This window comes from Pelophylax lessonae (genome assembly GCF_965119305.1).
Source record: "Pelophylax lessonae genome assembly, chromosome: 2".
Lineage (NCBI taxonomy): Eukaryota > Metazoa > Chordata > Amphibia > Anura > Ranidae > Pelophylax > Pelophylax lessonae.
The window spans coordinates 145,807,121-145,817,399 of NC_138769.1; the positions used below are offsets into that span (position 1 = coordinate 145,807,121).

Below are 10,279 nucleotides of genomic sequence, written 5' to 3' on the forward strand. Positions count from 1 at the left end.
AGCGGTTTTTGAAATGCAATTTTTTTGGGGGAAAAAAACACTTTTTAATGAATTTTAGTGCACACAATACCCAATTTTTTTTTTTGTAAAATACATAAGATGATGTTACACCAAGTAAATAGATACCAAACATGTCACTCTAAAATTGCACATGTCCGTGGAATGGTGACAAACTACAGTACAATAAATTATCCATATGTGACGCTTTAAAAGCCTTCACAGGTTCCCACTTTAGATTTACACCGGAGGTCTGGTGCTAGAATTATTGCCGCGATTGCTCATCCGTGATATCATACTGCACATGTGGTGCAATCGCTGTTTATGTATCAGTGCGAGACCAATGCGTGGGTTAGCTTTTGCATGTAAGCACGTGGGAATGGGGGCGCTTTAAATAATGGGAATGGAAAGCCCAGGAAGGTGGTGGAAGGACCTCCTTCCACTTCCTGTAAAAGCGATCCAGCGGTTAATTAGCCGCTATAACTGCTTTTACATTAAACAGCATTGCAGGCTGAAAAAAAAAAAAAAGATACTGGGATGATGCCTGTATCTGCTGATATAACCCCTTCAACCTCATGACATACGAGCTCTGGCCGTAAGAACCTGACAGGGGTTTTAACGAAATCCCATGCAAAGCAAAGTTTTGGCATTTTGACGTAAGCTCATTGTAAATGAATGTAGAGTCATGGGTAAAATTGAGTAAATTATTTCTGAAGAAAGAGCTGGACATCCTTTATAAATATTATACATAACGATAGCATGAAATGCCAATATGCAGTTTCTAAAGCCAACAATATACTCTCTTGTATTAGGAGAAACTCCACAGAAAAAGACAATGTTTTCCCTACACAAAGCATTAGTAAGCCCTCACCTACAGTGCATACTCAAGTTTTGGGTACCAGTTCAGAAAAAGGAACTGGTCAAGGTGAAGGGACAGCAGCTACAGTACATGAATTAGGGACATGGAGGACCTCAGCTATGTAAAAAAAATTAAATAAACTAATGCCAGGCTTGACAAATTTGCTTTGAATTTAAGAGCCAGCTTAAAAAGTTAGGAGACAGTTTTGTTTTTTTAACCATCTGCCTACTGGTTACTTTCACCCCCCTTCCTACCCAGGCCAATTTTCAGCTTTTGGCTCTGTCACACTATGAATGACAAATACTCAGTTATGCAAAACTACCCAAATTAAATTCTTATATTTTTTTTCACACAAGTAGAGCTTCTTTTGGTGGTATTTAATCACCACTTGTCCTTATATTTTTGCTAAATACATGAAAAATAAAAAAAGACTGCACATTTTGAAAAGCTGCACTGATGAGGCTGCATTAATGTTCATTGATGGGCACTGATGAGACTGCACTAATGTGTATTGATGGGCACTGATGAGGCTGCACTGATGTGCAGTCTCATCAGTGCCTCTTCATCAGTGCGCATCAGTGACACTGATTAGGCTGCACATCAGTGGCCACTGACGGGGCTGTACAGATAGGCACTGATAAGGATGCACTGATGGGGCTGCACTGACGAGGCTCCACTGATAGCTGGCCGCATCAGCTCCGGGATGTCCAGGGGGTAGTGAGCTCCCGGGTTGCCCAAACCTGATTCAGAGCCACTGTAAGAGGAGCTCCAGGAGCCCAGAGTGGGAGGCTAGAGTCCCCACTGCCATGGGGACACAGACGCTTTCTGCTAGGGGCTCTGCTCTTCCCCTGACTCACCCATCCTACAGCCCTGCATAACCTCTAACCCACCCTTCACAGTCCCGCCCCCCTCCTACCTTAACCCGCCGCCCGTTTCCATCCCCCGGCCTCATGCAGAGGTTTCAGCTCTGTCACACTTTGAATGACATTTATTCAGTCATGCAGCACTGTACCCAAATGAATTTCTTATAATTTATGAATCACACTTTTTCTTTTTTTTTTTGCTAAATACATGAAAAAAGACTGCAAATTTTGAAAAGCTGCACTAATGTGCATTGATATGCACTGATGAGGCAGCACTGGTGGGCACAGATGAGGCTGCAGTGATGTTCATTGATGTTCATCAACTCACTGCCCCTTTACAACCTTGGCTTAATGCACGCACGTGATATAGTGACACCTGCTGGCTGCCTGGCAATGACAGGAGTGTTCCCAGGAGGCCAGCGCAGTGACTCCCGTTGCGCCCGGCAGCTCCTTCATGCTACACCAGGGCTGACAGATGCCCAGGATGCCATTTCTAGTCACAATTGCGACCTGTTGTCTGGGATTTGTCGAGCCCTGAACTAATGTTTTTTGCTCATAAATAGAGGAGATAAAGGATGAAATTATTACCTTGGATAGATATTAAACGTTTTCAACTGTGTTCCACAGGAAATGATTTTAGCATTTTCATTGGATTTCTTCTCCAAAAGGGTTTCTCTAAAAATACAAAATATAGATTTCTACTTAATCTTAGATAATTATTACATATTAGAACATTGAACCTGGGTAATTTTCAAATTGCAACAAGTGATAGAAAGGGACTTTTCCCCTTATTGGTGCTAATTGGACAAATCTTTGAGAGGGTGAAGCAACTAGAAGTAAAAGCCCTTGGTCATTGGGAACTTGGCATGAGACCCATATAGTGGGAGTATTCTTGATTTGTAAAAGAAAATAGCACTAGCACATACCAAGTCTCTCACTGTCTTCAGCCTCCAATGAAGCCTAAAGCACATCCACAGTCTCTGACCATCATTTCCTATAGTATGATTGCAATATCTGGCTGTAATGCCATCTCTAGCATTACATATAATGAAGATTGTGTGACCCTTTGGTGATGTCGGGGACCTCAGTCAAGGCCCTTAATAAGCTTACACACTGACAACCACTGATGGATTTTTTCATGGCAGAACTTGATGGACTTTTTGTTAACCTAGCTGAGTGCGCCTCTAGGTGGTGTTGTGCACATCATTGATAGAAAATGACAGACTATAAATATGTAAAATTTCCAGCAGACAAGGCACAGGATGTTTTTCTGTCTACATGGGACTGAAATAAGTGGCCATGTGCAAAAACCTGCTGTGTTTGTGTAATAGTGGCCTGTGGTTCGGATTAAAATGTAAAGTACATAATTCACTTTAACAGAGCAAGGATAACTGCCCAATTATTTAGGTTTTTTTTCATGGACATTTCCTATCTGTTCATATACATTATACTCATGGTGTTAGTTTATAACACAAAATGTATTTAGACATGTATGGCTTTCTGTATATAGTGTAAATATCTGCAGTTTATAGCAGTATTTTGTTTGTGAGCAAGCATTGGGTGGAGAAAGACACGCATGCATTTGGTAGGCTTTCCTTTGGCACCATCTAGTGGCTCTTTTACAGCTGTTCACTCATAGAAAACAATAGTACTGCTATCTTCATCAGTTTTCACACTTGAAAAAATTGTACTGCTATCTTTATCAATTTTTTACACTTGAAAGAATGTAAACCATTTCTTTTTAAAGGTAAATACTTTTTCATGTTTCCCTTTTGTTATCTGAGAACTTCTATAAAAACTGGTAGTTTTTAAATGGTTTTTCTGATTTTCATTTCCAGGCTCCACCCTCCAAAAAAAGAAAATTGGAGAAACCACGCAAGCCCATGTTTTTTACTATGCTGGAGACCACCGTGCTAATGCTGAAGGAGAAATTAAATGGCACCCAGGACCCAACTCCCAGCTATGTGGCTGTAGTCACAGGCTTTCTGAAGAAGATTCTTACAGATCTAAAGGTGAAAACCTCTGTGGACAGCTGTGAGCAAGAAAAGAAGTAGTCATAATAACAGCATCCAGTGCCAAGCTGCAGCTTTCAGAACAATCACAATAGATTGATTCTATTCCTTTTTTTCTAATACAATAAAGAAGAGAGAAACAATTTTGCCTGTGTAGAAAGCATTAGTAAGACCCACGCTTGTGAATATGCAGTTCAGTATACTGAGAACAGTAATGCATTTAATTAGGTGCATGAAGAACTTCAGCTATGATGAAATATTAAGCAAACTAAATGTGTTCACGTTTAGGTGGATATGATCACCTTGTGAATAAATAAGTATTCATAGTACATATTATTCTTAGTGCAAATGTTGCAGAAAACTAGAGAGTGCTCTATGCCTGGAGGAAATTTTTATTTTTGGTTGTCTTTCTCTTTTAATCCTGATGAACGTGTTTTTTTTTTTTTTTTTCAGTTTAACAATATTATCATCTAAAAGAGAAAAAATATTTTGTATTCTTTTGAGTCTGCAGGTGCAGCTCTTGGTTCCTTTTCATATATTTTTACTCCCTTAGTCATGTATTAAATCAGGCATGTCCAACCTGCGGCCCAGAACCCCAGGCAATGCGGCCCACTGCCTCCTGACAATTTTTTATTTTTTTTGCTGGGGAGGAAGGAAGTCAGGTCGGGGGCATGGCCACAGCGGCTTCCAACTAACGGTAGGCAGAGGCTGCCTTGAAAGGGGGGGGGGGGAGCATGTGCAGTGTTTCTTACCACCATGACCACTTCAAATCACTGAAGTGGTCATGATGGTTAGAGGGTTTCTTTAATATCTCTCAGAAGTAAACCTCTGTATACTGATTCCATTTCATTTGATCATCCTCTAGTTGTGTTAAATTAGTGCGGGGGGGGGTGCGGCGGCGTGGGAAGGGCGCGGTGGCATTTTATTACTTATATACCTTAACTATAGTATATATTTTATATGCAGCCCGAGAAAATTTCTCTACACTCAATGTGGCCGAGAGAAGCCAAAAGTTTGGACACCCATGTATTAAATGTTTGTTGTAAAGATAACAAAAATGATGTAAGGCATCAGTTTCAAATAATACAAATGTAGTAACTAGAGTTTTGAAAGGATAAAACCTTATAAAATCTGTCTGAACAAAACTCCAGTCAGACCACCAATGTTGTGTTCTCAGAGCTGTAAAAAAAAAAAACTTAATAGGGAGAAGAATAACTTATGGATGACTGTCAGTTTAGGTGCACCACTGTTGGGTGTATTTCAGGGGTGGATAAAGTATCAAATTAGGATTGTGTGTCAAGCTATTTAAACCTGATTTTCTTTATCTGACAGGTTGAGCATAAACCTATGTCTTGTGGGAAAGAAGAAGAGAGCTTATTTCTTACAGCAATTGAAAACTCCTGGGTCCATAACCGCAGAAAGAAAAGGAACCAAATGAGACAGCTTAGAGAGTTGCCTCGTGCTCCTAAGGAGGATTTCATGCACATAAGTAAGGTAGAGAAACCAACAATAAAGGAAGATTCACGACAAGCTGTCCAAACACCAGAAGCATCCAGAACCCCTGAGGAGAAAAGTAAATCTACTCCAGACTTCAGCAAATCAACATCTGCATCCTCCGATCCAGACCCCATGACACATCCAGAAGATACAAATCCAGAGTCTATTGAGGAGACCTTGACATTATCTGAAGAAGCCAAGGATACCTCTCGCTCTAAGAATACTGAAACTGATGATCATGATTCCTCTGTAGAACTGGACCAGGCTACAGGAGAGGGGTCACAGCCAGTTCAGGGCAATCGTTCTCCTTTTCTTTTCAAATGCTTGCTGAATGTAAAGAAGGAGGCTCCTAATGTGTTGGTTGAAATGTTCTGGGTAGAGGGACAAAACAAGGACTTAATGAACCAGCTGTGCACCTACCTACGCAATCAACTCTGTAGACTTGCAAGCAGCTAGTTTGTTTATCCCCAATCCATGAAATAATACATTTTTTCTTAATTTTTGACATTTTTATGCAATTATTAAATTCTGTTTTGTCATCCACACCAATACTTTTATACTTCTCATGGTCTTCAGTTTGTAGGAAATAAAGATCAATTTCTGCCACATGCTATGTGATTCTAGCAGATGAACCAAGCATCACTTGTTATAATCACATGTTTGTGGTCTCTTAATTCTTAGAAGCTGTAAAAATATGCTCAAAAAAGTTGTCATTTTAAAATATTCTATTTAAAATAGTAGTTTTGAGGTATAAATTGTTGGAGTTCGGAGTGGAACCCTTGGCCAGTACAGGTGCTTAAAATTAGTTTCAAGAATTTTTATTTTTTTCTCTTCCATTGATTGACCCAGAAAGTTTGTTCAGGTGGATTGGACTGTAAGCCAGCCCAGGATAAGTCATGCAAGACTTAATGGCCCAAATTACCAAGTTATTTGCTGACCGCAGAAGCCACAAACTTGCTCTTGCAGCTTTTGTATCTGATCTACTTGAGCCTCTGAGCCATCAGTTGCTGAGACTCTGGCTCTGATTAACTTCAGTCTTTACCTGAGAAGCTTTTTTTCTGAGGAGTTGCAGTTTTCTGACATTCCATTTTAGTGCTTGTTGATGTGGTGCCCATCACTCTGATCTAGAGAATCAGCCTGTTTCTTTTGGCTGTGCTATTTCCAGTCTGGGGTCCATTATAGTCCCGAAGACAACAAAGACTTTACTACTGCAACTGCTGTTTCAAGTATTCCTATATGGAGACTGGAAACTCAGATTTTTCTTTTTCCAAAAGCTTATAAACCTTGTACCTGTTTGTAGAGGACTAAAAAAGTGGGCAGCCACCCACTGTGGATTTGGATTCTTTAAGGATTCAACTGATAAAGGTTTAGAAGCCCTTTCTAAAGCTCTGCCCTTGCTGGCAGGTCTTATTATTTACTCCCTCTTGGCTGCAACCTTGCTTTGTCAAACCCTGGCTGATTGATTGAAGTCCCTTAAAAGGGATCTTGCCACTGTTGCGGTTGATCTCTTGGTCATGGAAAGTTTGGAGCAAATGGTTATAGCTTTAAGATGTTGGAGATTTCCTGTCTTATCGCCTACATGGGTGTCCTGTCCCAACACATGTAGAGAACAATTTATTTAATAATGTACCTTTGCACCAGCACCTCCCCGTCCTTTAAAGGGTTTCAGATGCCAGGAGGCGGGGCAGGGTTTATGATCTTGTGACCACTGTGACTGGCTGTCACATCAGAATTTCCTGGTAGAGGGCTGCGCTTACTTTGGACTTGATAAAACACAGTGGACCAACACCAGCAGATAACATGGCTCCCCAAATCATCACTGACTGACAGTGGAAATTTTACTCTGGACCTCAAGGTTCCAGAGTCTGGAGGAAGAGTGGAGAGGCACAGAATCCAAGTTGCATTGAGGTCTAGTGTAAAGTTTCCACAGTCAGTGATTTGAGGAGCCTTGTCATCTGCTGGTGTTGGACCACTGTGTTTTATCAAGTCCAAAGTCAGTGAACCCCTCTGCCAGGAAATTCTAGAGCACTTCATGCTTCCCTCTGCTGACCAGCTTTATGGAGATGCTGATTTCATTCAACAGCAGGACTTGGCACCTGCCCACACTGCCAAAAGTACCAATACCTGGTTAATTGATCATGGTATCACTGTGCTTGATTGGCCAGCAAACTCACCTGACCTGTGGAGTATTTTTAAGAGGAAGATGAGAGACACCAGACCCAAAAGTGCAGACAAGCTGGAGGCTGCTATAAAAGCAACCTGGGCTTACATAACACCTCAGCAGTGCCACAGGTTGATCGTCTCCATGCCACACGGATGCAGTAATTCATGCAAAAGGAGTCCTGACCAAGTATTGAGTGCATACTATACTGTACATGGACATACTTTTCAGTAAGCCAACATTACTGTATTAAAAACCTTTTTTATATTGGTCTTATGTAATATTTAAATTTTCTGAGATACTACATTTTGAGTTAAATAAATATGAAAAATTTAAAGAAAGAAATGCTTGAAATAGAATTTTTGTAAAATCTTACCGTAAAATTAATTTCTCTGAGTCCTCTGACAGTCGCCGCCCATTCATACAGTCTTCACGATTGGGTATTTGCCTTCTCCGCAGGAGAAAGCTAGGCAGTAATTTTGTTAATACATTAACATATAGACACACCCACAGGGGGCCGCCCCTCTGGCCTATATCCTCCAGCCAGTACCACTCTAATCTAGTTATGTAGCAAGCAGTCCATGAAAAACCGTCAACCCCAAAGAGAGGGGCGGGGACTGTCAGAGGACCCAGAGAAAATAATTTTACGGTGAGATGTTACAAAATTTCTATTTTCTCTTACGTCCTCTGACAGTTTCCGCCCATTCATACAGTCTTCACGATTGGGACGTCCCAAAGCAGTGTAGATATGAGGGGTGGGAAGACGCAACCTTAAAATAGGCAACGCAGCACCCAGGTCAGAGAAAAAACTGAACTGAACCAGTGGGGTAAGTAAAGCTTAACAGGAGCTAACCCAGGAAAAAAATTAAATAATCCCCATGACTAAGAGACATTAAAAAATAGCATGTCTCGGGGCGTGGCTTGCGCGCATTGCTGAATGGCTGCTTGAGCCGATAGCTCTCTGGGACCGGCCGGGAATTCGTTAAAAAGCGGGGAGTTATCGATCGCCACAGCGCTGCCACTTACCCCTTCTGATACCCCGAAGCCCTGGGACAATGTCCACCAGGAAGAGGAAAGAAAATCGGGGCCCCACGAAGCTCACGGCCTTCTTCTCCAGGCCGCCCTCACAGGCAGGAAGGATCCAAGATGGCGCCGCCGCGCCAGCAGGCCGCAACGATCCGGCGGCGTACACAGATCTCCCTGATGCTGACCCCGCTTCATCGGCAGATGGACCCCCACCTCCTTCCCCTCCGGATTCCGCCACAGCGACGCCGATCTCGGGGAGTCCTGCCAAAACGAGGATGAGGATGGATGATCATGGCAGCTCAGGATCCACAGTGAGTAACAGCCTTTACTCCATTCACTCCCTGTCATCCCTGCAGTCCTCCATATCAGCTTTCCCTACTACAGGGCAACCTGTCATGGACACCACCCTAAAGAGCATGCTTATCTCTTTTCAATCCTCAATGATGACTAACCTATCCTCTATCATGGATAGATTTACACTGGAAATGAAGAGTGTGGGGAGCAGGGTGCACTACATGGAACAGAGAATGGAGGACTGTACAGATACTATTAACGATCTTGTGGACGCTTATACTGAACAGAAAGATGACAATATATGGATCAAAAACAAGCTGGCAGATCTAGAAGATCGCTCTCGCCGCAATAATGTTAAAATACGGGGAGTTCCTGAAGATATTCCCCCTGCAGAGTTGCAGCAATATGCTACCGCCCTGTTCTCCTCTCTAGTGCCTGCACTAACCCCTATTGAGCTCACTATTGACAGGATACATAGACTGCCTAAACCCAAGTTTCTGGAAGCCTCAGTTCCCAGGGATGTCCTCTTAAGAGTTCATTTCTATCCTGCAAAAGAGCAAATCCTGCAAGCGTCCCGAGCACTGGGCACTCTTCCAGCCCCCTACTCGCAAATACAGCTATTCGCCGATTTATCCCAGCACACGCTGCAACAACGCAGGCAGCTTAAAACACTTACCAAGGCCCTGGCGAACCACAAAGTTACTTATAAATGGCGCCACCCAGCTACCCTTTTGGTCACATACAATGGGATACCTCACACTATTTCTACGATGGAAGGAGGGATGAAACTGCTCCATTCCTGGGGTATTATCCCCGACCCTCCGAGGGGCCCTCCGGATTTCCCACATCGTACCCCGCCTCCATCCCAGGGGCATCATCATAGCAGCTCCAGGCAAAGGTTCACACCGTGACTCTACTGAGTTCCCCATACTGAGCAACACATGGCCCGGCCGGCCCACTTTTGAATGATTTCTGTGCACCTTTGTTTCCACCAGAGGTGGATTTACCCCCTGTTTATATCAGCAAGCCTGACCCAGGATACCACTTGCTGATTCTCACCTGTTACCAGTTTGTCATTTTTGAACGCAAGCTCACATTTTTTCCACTTGTTCTGTTGTTTTCTCTCCCTACGTGTTTTATTGCAGAGTAGAGACATCTTCCATCCTCATCTGAACATATCGGAAGTTCCTGCTGGTCGTCACATCTGAGACATTTTCTATCATCACCAGATAACCCAGAGATACCGAACCTCTGTGAAACCCGCCAGTGTCTGCTTTTTTCCTGGACCGCAAAAAGTTCACATCCAAATAGCTTGCCGCCTCTACATGAGCACTGGACCTTCAGGTACTGTCAACTCTTTGGAGATCACCCTCTCCACATAACGTGCTCACTGGTGCCTTTCTCACACTGAAGTCTTATTGCAACCTCGTCACTTACCATGTCCATTAACATAGTATCACTGAATGTGCGTGGTCTGAACCACCCTGCCAAGAGGTCATCTCTATGGGCTACGGCCTCATCTCTGAAGGGAGACATACTTTGTATTCAAGAAACACATTTTGCACAGGAT

General features: G+C 42.8%; 1 protein-coding gene across 1 annotated transcript in view; it reads left to right on the forward strand.

Moving 5' to 3' along the window:
• Positions 1–5,854, forward strand: part of METTL16 (methyltransferase 16, RNA N6-adenosine) — a 197,993-nt gene extending 192,139 nt beyond the window's left edge. Inside the window, exons 9-10 of the mRNA XM_082247010.1 lie at positions 3,558–3,731; positions 5,064–5,854. Of these exons, the coding sequence (XP_082103136.1) occupies positions 3,558–3,731; positions 5,064–5,684 (795 nt within the window). The 3' untranslated portion in view covers positions 5,685–5,854. The remainder of the gene's footprint in view (positions 1–3,557; positions 3,732–5,063) is intronic.
• The last annotated feature ends 4,425 nt before the right edge of the window (positions 5,855–10,279 follow it).